At 37.7% G+C, this 18764-nt stretch overlaps 1 protein-coding gene across 7 annotated transcripts in view; it reads left to right on the forward strand.

Annotated features, from left to right (window-relative positions):
• The window catches only part of LOC124164561, a 35954-nt gene that overhangs the window by 7041 nt on the left and 10149 nt on the right, over positions 1–18764 (forward strand). For all 7 annotated transcript variants that reach the window (XM_046541962.1, XM_046541953.1, XM_046541989.1 and 4 more), the window contains one exon: positions 823–1050. In XM_046541962.1, the coding sequence (XP_046397918.1) occupies positions 823–1050 (228 nt within the window). The remainder of the gene's footprint in view (positions 1–822; positions 1051–18764) is intronic.

The raw sequence follows: 18764 nt of genomic DNA on the forward strand, positions 1-18764 counted from the left end.
CTCTTCAAATTAGGGCCATTTGTTTGCTCATTAGTAATGTTTACTCTTCGCAATTATGTTAACAATTTTTATGCATCAGTTCCTCTAACCTTCTTGGGGTAAATATTATTTTTCTTGATTAAAATATCATGTTTAATTATCATGGGATAGCTCCTAAGGTATTTCAGACTTGCAGGGCTGGGAAGTTCATTTTCATTGAAGGTATACAGGCACATTAAGGTTTGACTTAGGTTTCCTATTTTTCATAGTTAGTATATGCTTAAAAAATATTGATATGCCTTGAAAATATTTAACTTGATAGCTATTCAAATCTTTCTGCTTCGTTACCAGCTCTTCCTAATATTAGATTTCAGAGAAATGGCTTGCGTCTTTTGTCACAGTGTGGCGCTAGAGATGAGATCATGCTAATGAGGCACTTTTGACAATAATGGGTATGGTATACTTATAATGGAATAATAATGCAATGTTTTTCTAGGCCAATCATTTATATGAAATACCAATATGTAATTTTATATTGGTAGTCAGTTCACTGCATTTCTTTGCTGTAATTTTAGTGCTCAGAAAATGATTGTACTGATGCATTCCCTTTTAGTATTGAAACTAATAATACGAGTCTGACTTAGAAAAATTTGATTATGTTCATGTTGATAATGTTTTTGTGTGAGATTGTAGTAATGCTTTTAGTGGAAGGCTGGTTGAATGTAAAATCTATTGTTGATATTTTCTATTTAGGTTTTTTAATTAATATTTTATTCAACCGTTTTAGCTTGGTGTATGATCTAAAAGTAAATTTGTATTTTATTGGTATTATGTTTTCTATAGGACTTGGAGCAGTTAAGGAATCATATGCAGTGGATTCACAAAGTGAAGATTCACCCTAAAATGATATACAACAGGCCGCCACTTAACTGTCAGAAGTGTCAGTTTAGATTCTTCACCGATCAGGGTTTGGAGCGTCATCTTTTGGGATCACATGGGCTAGTGACATCCAGTATGCAAGAAGCAGCCAACAAAGGAAAGGATGGAGGAAGGTGTCCCGTATGTGGCAGAGTGAGTATTAGAGATAGTCTTTCTGATGAAGGTAGTATTTTTATGCATTTTGACTTTCATGTTTCTCATTGTGTATTTGATTCTGAATGTCAAAATATTATATCAGGACAGTTTTATTCTGCTATAGTCATGGGTATGGCCTGAATAGGCTCTCAACAGGCCATGCCACTATCTCTTACTGCAACTATTTAAATAGCTAATAATTATCCTTAATTAATAATTTGTTATATGAGTAAACAATATTTCCCTTGTACTTTCCTCTGTCAGATCTGTTATAACTTTTTTATAAAAGCAAACTTCATCCAAACTTGAACAAGATTCTTAGACTGCTGCACTAGTGATAAGTATTGGACAATCAGTTTTTTCTTATGTGAATGGACACACTTTTAAGGGACAGTTTTCATAGGCAGGGTGGGGGCACGTGTGTCCCCCCATCCAAACACTTAAAAAGTAGACAAAATTTCTTACATGATTATCATTACGTTAATTTTTTTTGTACTTTGGAGCCTCAATCATTTAATTTCATATTAATAACTTTCATATTTAATTAGAGAGCATTTCGTTCAATAATTGTTGTATCTTGTTTTTAATCTTAAGTATAAGAAGACCATTTGCCTGTCAGACCTTTAGCCCCTCCCCCCTGCCAAGAAAAATATTCAGGATCTGCCCTTGAGAGTTCAAGTAGTGTTGATTGCTTTGTACACCCACATTTTGTTGTGAAAAATAATGAAAGAAAGTGATGAAAGCTCTTCCTTTTGTTTCCACATTGTCAAGACTATATATTCTCATTTTAAAAGGATGCATTTTTATGTGACATCAGCATGGTTATGAGGAATTTGGAGATGTCCAAACCTACTTCTTTGTCTAGACCTGACTGTCTTGACACTCATTCACAGTACAACTTGTGAACATGAATCAACTGACCTAAAACTTGCTATCGTCGAATTGGACTGAACACACTTGTTAATGAGATGTGCATCTTCATGCACATAAGCAGGTCTAAGACAAGATTTCTTTCATCAATACTTTCTCTGTTCATCATTTCCTCTCTCAACTCTTGCTTTCTACATTTTTCCTTTCTTCTGACCTGATTGTGGTCTGGTTTGTACAAGATGTTTCTTACTTGATTACAGAGCAACCTCGATAATGAGGCCCTTCGGTGCTCCAATGAATACTGACTGTTACGAATCGTCGCTTTACCAGAGGTGGAGCAAAATAATAGGCAATAAATCTATTTGTAAAACTTATGTAGGAACAGGATTTGTGTAGGGACAGAGATTCTGTAAGCATGCATTCTGGGAGCATCTGTAAGCATGAATTCAGAAAGAATGCGATGTTTTTTGCATCACTAAATTTTCTTACCATAAAACAAACCAGCCATTCAAATTATAAGTGCCGTACTGAATAAAAATAATGCAATTCATTGCTCTGTCAATCATTATTCCCGTGCACAACTGACCTAGTCACACTTTTCTTTGTACTAAGTGCAATTACGTGATCAATCCATTATTATGATATTTGTTTACTGAAAATTCAAGCAATTATCGATAACAATGTATTGCGGTTGTATCTTTCCTCCATGCTTCCATTGGTTTATGTAAATTGTTCCTGCCCCTTTTGTGGAAGTTAGGTGATATACAGTATTGCATTTGTTTCTGCTAGTGATGGGTTGATTCCAAAATTTTATCGATTCCGATTCTGACATTTCGATACCGATTCCATTGATTCTGATGCCGTAGGCTCCAAGAAAAATATCGATTCCGATTCTGACATTTCGATACCGATTCCATCGATTCTGATGCCGTAGGCTCCAAGAAAAATATCACTTAATTCCAGACAACAAGGAAACCACTTTAAAAAATAATACTCTGTGAAGTTGACCAAAGCATCTTTCATATCATCACTATGTAATTAAAATATAATAGCTAAATTTCAAAACAGCACATACCTGAAAAGTGGTGTTACATGATAGGTATTACTTTAGAATATTGGCACTCATAATATGTCAACCATATATATGTATCCAAACTACAAGGGAGAGCCCTGAGTACAGAAATTTTCATAGCTGTAATAAAGATTACATACTACGTATATGAATCATGTAATATTTGGCCCTTTCAAATTCTCAAGCAGAAAAACCAATTATTCTACATGCTCAGCCAGCAGGTTTAGACGTCTCCATGTTACAGTATGTTCTCCTACTTCTTCCATTGTATTACTGCCTGCAAAAAATTGCCTTTTGCTACACACTTGTGTGATTGGGAAAGTACTTTCCTACCAAAATTGCAAGATTTCGGAGACTTGGGAATTTTATTAAAAATTATATCAACGATTTTTTCGGATCTTGAATCTTCATGGAATTCAAGTGGACGAAGCAAACGGACTATTGAACTAAACTTTAGTTTTGTGGAGCCAAAAAAATTCTATACTTCTCACGTCATTTAATCAACCTTAAAATCTCTTGCTTTTTTAAGTTCAAGAAAGAAACTAAACGCTACAAATGAATATCACATCGGACGGACGCAGTAATAAAAAAGGCAAAAAGGGCCTTGTGGTGTGAAAACTCCCCCTTCCGCGCGACTCACCTCGGCGAAGGTGGAAAGGCAAAAAGGGTATCGGTTGTTGCCTTTAACGGAAACAGTTCATTTTTCTCTCTTAAGCATGCTGACTTAATCTCTTCACTTTACTTCAATACCCGAGCCATATTTCTTATGCGTGGGATGGTTCCGAAAAATATCCAATCCTTAGTATTTTCACTCGAGTAATGCGCTAAATGTTCTAGTCGATCTATACATAATCCTTTTTAACATCCTCAGTTTAGTGTTTTAAGTCAATGAAAACGATTATGCATGCTTTAAATGACGATTTTCAAGACTAATGTTTTTAAAAACTTGAAAAATCGGCCTCAGTTACTGAGCCTTAGAGTTCCGCGGCGTGTAGCTCAGCCTTGACGCGCGATTGAAAAATTGCTCTTATTTCCTTCGTCGCAAACTTTTTTTTCCAAGATTTCTAATTAGTACTCTTTATAAATCTCTACTTTATATTGTGATTCAAATTTTCCGAGTTATATTTTTCGTAAACGAAAGATAATGTCTACTTTATGTCAAATTTCACGTGAAAAACGGGTCGGCCATTTTGCGTTGTAAAACCAGACACATTAGAGCCTAAATCTTCAAAAGTCATCTAAAGTATAGGCAAAGCACCAGATCAAAGGAATATTGCATTTTTATTCCATAAAACTCATACCAATGCAAAACCACATGGATAAATTTAAAGATTTTTTGAGGAAAAACGATATCTCGCGTGTCATTGAATAATTGGTCATGTTTGGGCCTCTGCATCTCACTAAAGGTTGTATTTATGTAAAATGGCATATAAATCTATACAGTGCAACCTCGATATAACGACACCCCACGGTGCACTAATAAACACTCGCTATAGCGAATTGTCGCTTTACCGGAGGTGGAGCAAATAATAGCCAATATACCTGTTGCGAACAGATATACAGGAACAGGAGTGGTGCGGCGACAGATAAACATCTATCCGATAAACGTAAGCATAAATCCAGACGAAAGGCGATGTTTTTTTGCATCACTAAATTTTCTTACTCAAATAACGACTAACTATTCAAACAATTTATAAGCGCCGCACTGAATAAAAATCATGCAAAGCATTGTTTCGTCAATCATTATATTTATCGAACGACAGTTTACCACATAAATTTGAGACTGAGCACTCCATTAACTTCATTTCTAACAGATCGCTACCAATTACAGAGGTTAAGGAGTCTTGATGAAAGTCTTCCGGCGGTGAAACTCTCGCTATGGCGAGAGCCAACGCCGAAAGGGTCTCGTAAAAACGAATTTTTTAACACGCTTATTATAGGGTCAATTGACGGTGCATCGGCTATCTCTCGTTATAGCGGGGGTGTCGCTATACCCCGTACTCGTTTTAACGAGGTTCCACTGTATATGTTTATGATATATGAGTATTATGCTAAGTTTCAAGTCTCTATCCCCCAAAAGGTCATTTTGGACTTTATTCCAGCTTTTTCCGATTTCGGACCAGTGTGCGCCGGGTAGGAAGACGATCGGCCGTCGCGGCTGGCGTAAAGGTATTCGGCGCCCACATCGACAACTGTAGTGTATTAGGCAAGCTGAAACTACCAGGCCAAGGCATTAGAATGACTTATCGGCTTTAAAAACAGCATTATTACATGAGTTTCATGATAGCGCTTCCTGTTGGCAGATTGCTGGACCTACTAGCCTCGAAAGCTTTTTTTAAAGCGATATTCATAATGCTACTAAACGATCTATGGAAAGGAACTATAAATGCTAAAGGATCGAGTACCAACTACTCGATCGACTTGAATTTTCGAGTACTTGCACATCCCTAGAAGATATGAGTTAGGTTATTACGATTACGTGGAGCGAAAATTCAAATGACTGTTGGAAATGCAGTAGTATATTTTCTTGTTTGAAGTACTACTGGAATCGGAATCGATTTTTCACCTTGGCAAGTACTCGTTTTCGATTCCGGTTCTTGGTCGAGAATCGAGGAATCGAACCGACCCATCACTAGTTTCTGCAGACGAAGACTGTGGAAGGTGTGGAAGTTCCAACCATGTTTCATTTGATGACTCACTGACAGTGAGATACAGGAGCATGAAATCCTTTTCAATCGCGTCAGATATATGTTTCCCAGATTCAATTACTCATTTGGAGGCAAGAAAATGAAGCCTAATAATCTTATTTATTCACTAGCAACACCACAAATGACATGTTACCTTAAGAGAAACAATGTTGCATCCCTAAACAATATTTCGCATAGTTGAATAACATGGTTGAATTACTAGCATTTCTGGCACTAAGATTACTTTTGTTACTCAAGAGAAATTTTGGAATGGTGATACTAAATGCTCGCAGAGGAGCTAATTTTCGGAAATATTCTTATTAAAAGCAGTTTTCAGGAAATCCGTTTAAACACCGGCAGACAAGCAAAAATTGGAGATTGAATAAATGATGTATCTGAGGATACTCATCCAAATTAACCCCATTAACAGGGAGTAAAATTTCGCTAACATATCTCAAAGGCTTGACACCCTATGGGCCTGAGTTCAAGTCCTCGCAGTAGCAGAAACTTATCAGAGATGGCCCTATCCCTACTTGAGTGTAATGTGGAGGGCACTTCCAGTGCACCACTCTGTCCAGCAAATGGGACGTTAAGTCCTGGTCCCTTTGGAGCCTCTAATTACAACCTGGCTAATGATAACGTAGGGTTCCTATCCCCCCAACCCCTACTACATGGCACTAATCACCCCAACTGTCTGTTACCTCCTCCCAATTAGCTTACCATAGATAATAAGGAGCACACAGTACCCGGAAATTCAGAATTTTCCGCAGTTTAGATCACTTTGTTAAAGTTAGCTATTTAAATAACTGCGCAAGTGCTGTCATGCCGCCAGTGATGAATAAAAAAATCATTAATAGTCTCCCCATAATAATAATTAATTTTCCCTCTTTATAATTTTTAGGCATTAAAAAAGCATTTTCCCATGAAATTTTAGCATTAGTAGATTGAATCTACCAGGTATAGCTTCTCTGTCGGCATTCTTCCGTGAATTTAGTGTCGAGACTTTCGACTCACAAGCCGTGTGACTCACCTTCACGTAATACTTTGCTTCCCCATATCTGATAACAACACTGGACACTTTTTATATTTCGATTTAATGGTGCTAAGTCACACCTGAGTGTAAAGGGACTTATCATTCACGTCTTGAGTTTGACTTCAATGATAACATGACAATTGACGACGTGAGTTATTCTCCAAGGGCATTAACTCCCGTTTGGTTAAAAATAAACGCTTGCCACCTAGCATAGTTAAGCTAATAGCTATTCCAGTTCCAACCATGTTTCTTAAACCCACTGACAATGAGATACAAGTTGAGTCAGTTCTGATAACCCAGCAAGCAACTTTCCCTCGCCTCCATTTGTCCCACAGATGTGGGGTTAGCATGAGGAATGAGACAACCCATGCTGCTTTTACCATCGTGTTGAATCACCATCGACTTACGTCCATACTAGAAGTACGACTATCTTTTTTGGATCACCTTGGAAGCCAAAATTTTGGCACGGAAGGATTTTTAATGGCTCATTTTGCCGTTATATTTTGCTGGGTCAACGGAAAACATAGCGTTAGCAAAATTCTAGAAAACCTTCCGTTAGGGATAGATATTCCGTAGTTCCTAATTCCTGATTAACGGCCATCTACTGTGATTACAATAAATATGTTATAAACAGCGTCGATCAATAAGTCGCGTCGTGGCTGCGACTTCGATCTACAGTAGTTGTCTATCGGTAGGTCTCCACTCTAAGGAGAGTAAAACAGGAAAGAGCAACAAATTGTATCTCTGATTATATGGACCTTTCGTGATAATGTTAACATCTCTGGCGATTGCTGTATCTTTTAAGGTTTCGATATCCTTCATGGCAAATTTGAACTGAGAGCGATACTAGTGTTCGTAAAGGAACCTGGAATATTACGGAGAGGCCACAGAGGGAAGCAATAATTAGATTCGCGGTGTTTTCAGTTTCACGCTCAACAGCGTGACATCATTTCAACCGTTCCTGTATTCATTTTTGCAACTGATTGAGATGAATAAATAACCTAACTTCATATTGCTCCAGTTGGGATTTTCAAAACAAGTCAAAAGACAACTATGTAAAATCCAGAAAAGAGGTAAAATTGAAGTTTCGCCATTGCAATTCCCTATGCTTTCCGGCTGGACTTGAGTGTCACTGCGTAAAAACGAGACTTGAGGTAAAATCAAAGTTTTACTGTATATGCTTTACAACAATGAACAAGATTACTCAATCGTTTTTCAGCACATTAAAAACTACAAAACATCTATTGCTGATGTGTAACTTCTGTGTCACAGAAAAAATTTCATGCTAATACACATTAATTTCATGGCAGATTTTGCGAATTTATTATGATTTTACTGCTATGAAATGCTTAATATTACACTTCTTTCAGTAGTATGCATTTCGAAATTGCATTTCAGTTTTATTTTAATTCCCTATTGGAATTGCTTGGTTTTGTCAAAAACGATAATAACTTAGCTCTACTACTTAGCTACCATAGGGAAGAGGAAGGTGAATATGTTCTGTTTGATCTCCCATTGCAATACACACAGTTTTGAGTAGGCTGCCTCTGCTTGATGGCATACCTCAACCCTGGTGGGAAGTTGATCTAATTTTAACCATGTATAAAACACTGAGACAATGATGGTGCAACAGGTGTTTCTCAGAAGATTTTCATTTGTGTTTGGATGTCTGGTCTCTTTTAACAAAACTAATTTTTGAATGGAAATGAGGTATCACTTGGTAGTTACTCATCCGAGAAATAGAATACACTTCACTGCAGTCATACTCTTAACCGAGTAGAGTTTAAAGAAGCATTCAGAGGTAGAGCTGGGTACTACAAAGGGGAAAATTCAAAAAAAATATTCATTAGCATTACATTTGAAGATTATGCTGATGGTCGCTAGAAGTGTTATCACCTCATGCGTATTATAATCAGTTTACCTTAGCCACCACTACGTACTGACTGCAATGCGATTATATTTTCAGAGTTACATACAAATAAGTTATAAGGAACTGAACCATTAAATTAAGTAAGAATCCATTATATTCAGGACTCATGCTTTATTTCAATTTGAATTGCCTCTATGAAGCAGTATTTCAGTTTTCTTCTAATTAGGGATGGTCGGATCTCCGATTCTCTTTTCGAATGCGCCGTTGTATGCGATTCTTGTCCTGCTCATGAACCGTTTTGTTTGAAAGCTGTCATAGAGGTTACATAGCAGAATTTCAGCCATGGCAAGTAAAAAAGGCAAAATACGACTGGTATATAGTGTGACTCTTCCAAGAGATTCAACAATCATCGGGGGAATGTCAGCGTTGTAGGATAATAACCACGTCAAAAGTAACTACGTTGCAGATTTCAGAAAACCTACCTTGGCCATCCATCAGCCCGTGCCTCTATTGTTTTGTTTTGTTTTTTTTTTGTTTCTGAAATCACACATACCATAAATCATTGTCTTCTAAGGAAAATATTAAATTACATGAGAACAAAAGAAGCATGTTTCATCCCTACCCCATCTCACCAACTGAAATTTTTTGGTCTACCTGCTTCAATTCTCCGTTTCTAGACGATAAATGCTAGGTGAGTGACTTTCTGGGCTCGAAGATGTCTCGATAGCTTCGACAATTAGATGACATGCACGAGATTTGTAAAAGAATCACAGCAAACGCGGTGCATTTCTGGTGATATTTCTATTAATTTTTCAGCTCTAATTTATTGCCACTAAGTTTTCTATTTACAATTAGACTATACTAATATTCAACATTGTCCAAATAGCACAATTTTCATAGAAACAAGTGCAGCATTAACCCCTCAAAAAAGTATGGACTGACTAGTAACGCCAACTGCATATATTACGTAGCTCGCCCAGCTTTGCTTTGATGGCAATGACGTCACTGAAGCAAGATCTGACTTGTTCGTCCTTGACTCCCTCATTTGTAGCCTTGTTGCTTGAAATACCGTACAAGCGCTTGATAGAGGCGCACCTTTTTTCCCAGAAATTGCCGCCGAAAATGGGGTTGCGCCTCTTACACAAACTTTTTATCTTCCCCTCATCCCTTTCCCCGGTCACTAGCCCAAGAGGAACTGAGTGGCCTTGGTTTTCTGCGTGAGTCAGGGGAGTTTGCGGCAGGCAGGGGAGTTTCTTCCTTATTGAAGTATTTTTAAATTGCTCCTGTTAGTGTTTATTGCTCGTAAGCATCGTCACGTCAGTAGGTACCTCAGATGTGAACATGGAAAAGATCACGTGGAGGGCGCGCTAAATTTACTGCTACAAGTGGGCATACCGTGGCATTTATACTGCATATAGTACTCGCTTATCAAACGTAGAGAAAAGCGCAGTTTTGAAGGACAATACCTGGTTAATAGTCAACATCTGTCTTGCCGAGTAATTTCCATTACGCTAAGGGCCTGCTTTTTCAAAAATCATCTTCAGACGCTAATATAAGGGTTACTGCGATTGAAAATTGTATTGGTGTCAAAACCTGTTGTTTAAAAAATTCAAACGAGTGTGTACATTGTTTGACTGAATGGCGGATAGAAGAATCCTGAAATGCTTATAAGTGAAGAGCGTTGAAGGAGAGGTAGAGGGGAAGGAGCTCGCACCCTCCGCCTTTCCTCGGCAACGAGGCTGAAGGCGAAGGAGAAAGGGAAGAACACATCTGCTCTTGCATGTGACGTCGTTGTCTTCAAAGCGAAGGGGCGAAGGCGCAGCAATGTGTTATACGCAGTTTGAGTTGCCTGAAGTTTCCAGTCCGTCTTGTCTTGTTTGAATGCGCACATGCTATGCTTGTTTCTTCCGAAATTGTGCTCTTTGGACTATTTTGAATATTAGTGGCCTTGTTGTGACTATAAATCTTTGTGTCAATCAATTAGATCTTAAAAAACTTAAATTCTGTCAAATATGCGTCGCGTTAGATCTCTGCCTTTTTTTGAACCTCATGCGTGTCATACAAGTATTGAAAGCTATTGAGATATCTTTCTATCTATATTTTCTAACTGCACTGAGATTCCCCCGACTGTTGCCTAATCTCTTGGGAAGATTCACGCTATGTGCCTGTTGTGTTTTGATTTAAAATTTTCCACGGCTGAAATTCTATTGCAATACTCCTACGAGACCTTTAAAAAAAATTGCACATGAGTTGTACAAACATCGTAGTGCAACAGCATTTGCGAAGAGAGGATCGGAACTCTTTCTTTTCCCTCTTATGGGACGTTGCATTCACAAAAGCAATGATTGAAAATTTGGGATTGAGATTCAATTTCTTCGATGAATTTGGATCCGAAGTACGTTAAGGTGAAGGGCATTATTCGTGGATATTTGGATCTGAGGTATCCGATCCGACCGTCCCCAGAAAGCATTAGGAGGTTAAGGCTACAAGTGAATACCTACTTATTTCCGAGCGCCATACATATCGGGGAAATTTAGCTGAAAAATGCCGTGTGAATTATAAGTATTGAAAGTGGAAATTTGATAGCTGTCGGAAGTCCAGGCTTAAGTCTGTAACACTGCGCAACAGGATAAAATAATGCCGAAAAGTTTTTTTTCTTTAGCTGTGATGCTCAAAATAGGGGTGCGCCTCTTACACACGCTTATACGGTACGCAAGGAGTGCGCTCCTTTCCCTCCACCTCTACGCACTTCTTCTGCCCACCACTTCCTTAAGCTGAGTGGTAGAGCACCTCGTCGCACGTGACGGTAATACTGTTTTAAATACTGTAAATTTTGTTGCAGATTGCGTAGGTGCAATTTAATTTAATGATATACTGATAAAAATGTCTTTCATAGTGTAGAAACATTTCTATTGAGATAAGGAGAACCAATATATGCCATGTGCGTGCACTGTGGTGTGAAATTATTGCAAGGAAGTACTAAATCCACCTCACCATACTGAAGCATTTTCGGGTAAAACACTAGTCAGTCTGCAATGAGAAAGTGACAAAATTCGGGGGAAACGTGCCTGAGGAAAAGGCTTTCCCGAACACAAGTCGGGTTCCATCCTCAGGGCTACAAGTCCTGAGGATGGAACCAGACTCGTATTCCGAAACACCACAAGAATGGAGGGAGACCACCCAGCTGGAAGCCTGAATAGCCTTTTTCGAATATATTCGGCGGGAAAGCATCAGATTTCACTTTGAGTGATGAAAATTTTTATTCAGTCAATGGCAGTGGGGTAGCCAGGAATTTCGTTAGGGTAGGTCCAAAACCTGGGTGCAAAATTTTTAAACAACAGGGTACAAAGTGGAGGGTTTCAAACAAATTTTAACACCCTTCTTAAATGAAAAAAAAACTTCATTTTTTCAAAGAAATCTATTGTAAATTCATGATTTTTTGATTTTTTTGTTTCCTTTTATGAAGGAAAGTAATTGTGTCTTCATACTTTGGGGGGACCGGACCCCCCCGGACCTCCCCTTCTTGCTACGCCACTGGTCAGTGGTTTATCCAAAGATTTTTCCTATTTTCATTTCCAAACCCAAGTGTAACAGTTTAAGTCCTAAGCATGTAAAGATGTTTTTAAAAAACAACTTGAAAGCCTATAAAAATGATTTTTATTTATAAGAATATTAAAATGTGTATGAAATTCTAAAAAGCATTCCTTTGATTGTATGTACCCAGAATAAACTTGAATAATTACTTCCTTTAATAGCAGGAATTTGAAAATGCATTTGGATCTGAAAATATCTATGGCCATGATGACAATGGAAAAGTCCTTAATAGGGTGGTTTCCTATTATTTTTTTACTACCGAAATCGAAAGATTATTACTATTGGAGCATGTATTTCACGCTTTTAGATTTTTAAATGAGGATATCTATTTTTCGCAATTAAATGAAAAGTGAAAATTTTCAAGTGTGCGAAAATGCGACAGCTAAGTAAGAATGCCTTGAAAGAAAAGAAAGTACCATGCTAGCTGGTAGTGCTTGGCTTAAATAGGGATTATTAGCACCTTATGCCATGGTGGGAGTTTACTTAAATTACAGCCATTTACAGAGTGTGGGAGTTTACTTTAATTACAGCTATTGAAAAGACCACAATCACAAAAAAAAAGTCAAATAGCTCGGGCCTATAAATCGGCCCGCGGCAGTTTTCGCTCAACCAGTGAGGGCCGATATATTGGCCCGGTGTCAGTAAAAGGGTTAAAGAAACCTGTGGAAAAGTGCCATCTCAATTTTCTTTTAATACTTATAGGATATCATTCCACAGTATTTTGCCTGCTTCTGTTACTTTTACTCTACATCTGTATTTTTTTCACGTTAATCAAAGGCCTTTTTATGTAATACTTGCAAGTGCTTGTCGTGATGCAATTCTCATCACATCTTGTATGCTCTATAATAGCCATGTATATTTACTACTATTTCTTAAAGCTTATTGTCATTCAAGTATGCTGTTTAAATTGCAATTCAGTGTAAAATATGGATAATAGGTAATGTCCTTTTTCAGAATTGAAACTCTCTCCACGTAAAAATGTCCAATGCATGTGTCTTTATGGGTGCCTACATTTATGAATGAAATTTAATATCATTTCCACCATGGAAACAAAATTGAACTCTACCGCATAAGAGGTTTTAGGGTTCTTTCATTAAAATTCACGTTGGGTGTGGGTGAATTCGGCTATTTTTCTCCATGGCAATAATATTGTTGACTTTAGGAGTGAATATTTCAGTCGGAGTTGAATAAGCAACAGTATAGTGAAGATAACCGTACATTATCTCTTCATTAGAAGGATAGGATAATGCATCATGCATGCAATACATCAGACATGCATGCTTTATTTGCCAAGTCACAACTTAGCACAACTAAAAATCAGGCCGTTGAGGAAATGAGAGCTTTAAATTAATTATTGTGTGATAATTTCTTAACAAATATTTTTCAAGTATTTTCAAAAATATTCAACTGATCATGAAAACAGTTATTAAAATGAGTTATTCAGAGTTTCACTGATAGATGTACAACATATGACATTACAGAGTCTCAAAATAGTAAGAAAAAGGTAATATAAATTCATTATTATTTTTATACAGTTAGTAGTTATTAAATTTTCCATAATTGGTTGAAGATAATCGATCTCAATCATATAACTATGAATGAAATATTTGGCAACATTGGCCATGCTGGTGTTCCTGCTTATAATAGGCTGCATACCTTGTGGCAATGCCCAATCAGATGTGTGAAAAGGCTTTCAGTTACTATGAAGTTAAAATATTAGGCTATTATGAAATTTCAATAAATAGGTGGAAAAGATTTTCTGAGGGGAAACTAGTTATTTTTTATTTTTTTTTAGAGAACTTATAAGAGTGGTTGATTTCTTCATCTGAGCCCTCTTATGGACTTATTTATTCAGAGATATTAATCATGGGAGGTATTTTTTCCATGAATTATGAACGGGAAGAACCTGGGACTATATACTTGATACAGAGGTTTTCATAGAATTTCACCTCAAGGGTTGTTTACTATATTTGGGGTTCATAGCTTTTGTATTCTGTTTATTTTTAGGCTTGTTATGATGCAATTCCCATCACATCTTGTACCTTTTATGGAGATTTTCATAAAATTTCACTTCAAGAAGGTTTGTTTAGCTGTATTTGGGGTTCATAGCTTTTGTATTCTGTTATTTTTTAGGCTTTTTGTTATAACTGTTTATGCTAAAAAGGGATCAAATGGGGAGAAACAAGGGGATATTAATGAATTCTCCCTCTGGCAAAGTTAGCCATCCTTGGTGTAACGTTTTCTTTAATTTCCACTTCTATTACTTAACAAATGATTTTTTTTTAACACTTTATAAATAAATCTTTTCAATTTAAAACTCGTGAGCATAAACAACATCAACAAGCCGCCATGACTATTATATTCCCATTTGTACTACCCGTACTGCCACTCACTGAACCGCTGCCATGGACTGCACCAGTGGGGATCTTGGGTTCTGCCGTATCCCTTTTCCTCCGGTCTCTTTCTCTCTCGTATGCGTCTGCTTTTGGTCTGCGTCCTCTTCTTCTTTCTGCCGATCCTGAATTCTTCCGTATTTCTTCCTCCGGTCTCTCAATACACCAGTACTTTAATTTATCTCCCAATCTCTTACACAACACGTCTATCTCTTCCTACTCTCCATACACGACTCCCCCCTTTTCCTTCACAACAATCCCCCGTCCCTCACTACTATTGTCAGTTTTAAATTACATAAAAACAATATGGTGGCTTGTTTATGTTATGTTACATTGCCCCGTCGAAAGAACAATTTTTTATCTTTTAGATACAAAATTTTGTTTCGAAAACCTCTAATTATAAAGTTTTGATGGTGGCCCCGACACCTCTAATTTGACTGGTGTTTCTTTTCTAAAAATTTCAGCATTCCAAACTGTAGGTCTTACAATATACACTTACCAAACAATTTCAAAATATTGTCTTCTAAACAAATGAGATTGAATATCCTATTACTCCCTCCAAATACCAATAAACAAAATAACACTTCAGTCGTTTTCTTAAACACAACAATATTATACTTAATTATTCACATTAGCAGAATATGCCTCGTTGACCATTTGATCAGATATAATATCAGCATTGACCTGAATAATGTACCAGATAAACAATAATATTTAGGAAAATAATAAACACTTTAAACCATAACTTTGAAAACACATTCATACCTCTTCTATTGCAGTTTAAAGCCAGAGTACTTCACTCTACCTTCCCATCACATAAACACTGTTCACTCCATACTGGCATTTCATTTTTCTATTTGCCACACTTATTTCACTTATCACTCCCCTGCTTTATACACTTTACTCATTCATTCATCATTGTCATCATTCATTCCAAGCATATAAACATTACAGATGTATTTAATAAACAACCAACAAAACATTTTTGTTATCATCCCTATCAAGTTATAACACATGTATTTACCCTCAATTTTATGTGGTCATATCACCCTTCCACCATCTCTCCAGGATGTAATTACTTTCGCCACTTATCTAATCGCCCTACGCGCTAATCCCCTGAGTTGCTCTTTCATTGTCCTGCAACTGACCCTTTTGCTACAAAGTATTTATTCTCCCGTCAGTATAGGATTATTCCTCGCGTTATAATTGCTTCTTCGTGCTAGCCTTTCACTGCCGTAACTACAATGTAGGTATTCGTTGTGATCTAACTTCCCCTTTTTCTTCATCTACCGTCCATAGTTTGCTTCTGAAATCGGGTTAAGACGGTTGTGGTGTTGCGTGTGTGTGTTGATGTGGTTGGTGGTGTGTTTTTGTTATCTCTCCTTGATATCGTTTTAACTTGGATACATGGAATACTCCACGTTCTTCTTCTGTTATGGGATGTATCAACAGAAAAGTAAAACTTCCCTTGGACTCCTTGATCCCGTATGGACCCTCATAGATAGGTAAGAATGCTTTGAAAATTTTTCTTTCCTTATTTGAAACTGGATCCGTACGTATCAACACTAGGTCTCCCACTTCAAACTTTTCTATCCTTCCTTTGTGTTTTCTTTCTTCTCTCAACCGCCTCTTCTCCCCTTTCTTCGCAATATGTTCACGGATTTTAGTTAAAAGAATTTCATCATTCTCCATTTCCACGGCGTCTTCGTTAGATAACCATTTGTGCCAAATACGTTCGGGTTTATGTCCGAAATGTGCTTCAGTAGGAGTTACTTCAATTGTACTATTTCTGGTGTCATTCATACATCTTTCCGCCACCGGTAACCACTTCACCCAACTATTATGTGCGCGTTGACAAAATATTCTCAGCAACGTCTTCACCGTTCTGTGGTAACGTTCAACCTGATTCCCTTGTGGATGACGTACACTACAGAAAATAGCTTTAATTCCCGTAGCTTCCAACTTCCTCACCCATGTTGGGCTAGTGAACTGGGTTCCTCTGTCCGTCAATATTCTCTGATATCTTCCCACTGCCGGTATGTGTTTTTTTAAAATAATACGGAGAATTCCCTTTGTCGTGGCCGCTCTCATTGGATAAAATTTTATGTATTTAGAAAAACCGTCCACCGCTGAGAGTATATATTGATGGCCGTATTGACCTTTCGGAAATGGTCCCATTAGGTCGATACACAAAAGATCGTTCCTTTGTTTTGGAATAACAGTTTGTAATTCCGTATAAATGCTTGCATTAGGTGCCTTCAACCGTTGACAAATTTCGCACTTAGCGGTAAATTTTCGAATCTCCCTTTGGCATTTTGGGTACGTGAATTGTTCGTTGATAATGCTGTATAACTTTTCTGCTCCGGGGTGTCCGTACATCTCATGCGTTTCGCTTATCAGCCTCAAAAAAAAATCTTCTGGAATACAAATTCGTCTTCTTCCTCTCTCTTCTTTTGTCAAACCTGATTCCGTCAATCTATACTGATTCACTCTGCTCAACCCCTCCCCATTCTCCAATAGTTCGATGATCCGTTGTATTCTTGGGTCATTCCGTTGTCTTTCCTTAATGTTTCTCATTCCTTCCTCCAACTCTTTAGAAGGTCTCTCGGCGAGGATTAATGCGATGATTGGTTCTTCATTCGGAAAATTTTCATTTCCGGTTGCATCATATGGGTGTCGACTGAGTACATCCGCTACAATGTTTTCTTTCCCTCTGCAATATTTAATCTCAATATTATATTCTTGTATACTCAGAATCCATCTAGCCAGAGTCGTGTTGAGTAGTTTGCATCCGAATAAATAAGACAACGATTTGTGATCACTAATCACTATGGTCTTGGCACCTAAAATGAAACTGCGGTATTTTCCTAGAGCATGGATGATAGCAATTAATTCCTTTAATGTAGTGCTATACGTGAGTTCTGCGCCACGCAAACACCTACTCGCGAAATATATTGTTTTTTCTTCCCCTTTGTCGTCCTTTTGGTAGAGTCTACTCGCTATCGCGTATCCGCTTGCATCTGTTTGTATATAATATGGTTTCTTCGGGTCTGGATGGTGCAACATGACTGCTTTACAGAATTCCTCTTTTATTTCCTCAAAAGCTTGCTGATGACGTTCATTCCATTCCCACTTTCGGTCCTTCCTTGTGAGGTCATTTAAAACAGAAGTCAATTTAGCATGGTCCATGTGGAATCTCGCGAAGTAATTTATCAATCCTAAGAACGACTTCATCTGTTTCCTATTCCGTGGGCGTGGGAAATCACGTATGGGTGCAAACTTCTCCTCCGCAATTGTGATCCCTTCTGTGCTTATCTCATGTCCCAGGAATTCTATCCGTTGTCTGCAAAACTTCACCTTTTCAAAATTCATTGTGATGCCAGCGTCTTTCAATTTATCCAGCACTCTCGCCAAATGTCCAAAATGTTCTTCTAAATTCCGTGAAATAATTAATAAGTCATCAACAAAATTCAGACAGAAATTCTCATGTTCGTCTCCCAAAACATGATCAAGTGCTCTCACTAATGCACTGCTACTGATTGTACAACCAAATGGTACTCGGGTGAATTGGTAGATCCTTCCCTCAAATGTGAAGGCACAATATTTCCTAGATTGTGGGTGTAATTCTATCTGGTAAAAACTCTGTGTGAGGTCCAGCGATGTCATAATTTTCGCGTTGGTGCATTCCTGAAATAACTCCTGCGGTGTTCTGGATGTGGCATAATCTGGCTTAATAATTTTATTTACTGCCCTTGCATCCATGCACAAACGTACCGAATTGTCCTTCTTAAGTAAGCAAACCAACGGTGATATGTAACGTGACGTACTCTTCTCGATAATCCCTTGGAGTAACAGCTTTTTAATGGCTTCCCTTGCTTTCTCTCGTAGATTCAGCGGAATAGTGTAACATTTACCATGAAATTCTTCATCTTCTTTTACTTCAATTTTATATGAATACCCTTTTATTTTCCCTGGCGTATTCTTAAATATCTCTTTCCTCTTCTTAATTTCTTCCGCTAATACTGCCTTCTCTTCTCTTGAAAGCTCCGGGATCTTCTCAATGCTGCTCTCTATCTCCTCCGTGGAAATCACTTCTTCCTCTCGCGTCACATATCCTTTTTCCATCTGCCTTTCTTCTATGTGCATCACCAGTCGCTGCGAAGGTACTTCTGCCTCTTTGAATGAACATCTC

This window comes from Ischnura elegans, chromosome 1 (genome assembly GCF_921293095.1).
Source record: "Ischnura elegans chromosome 1, ioIscEleg1.1, whole genome shotgun sequence".
Classification (NCBI taxonomy): domain Eukaryota; kingdom Metazoa; phylum Arthropoda; class Insecta; order Odonata; family Coenagrionidae; genus Ischnura; species Ischnura elegans.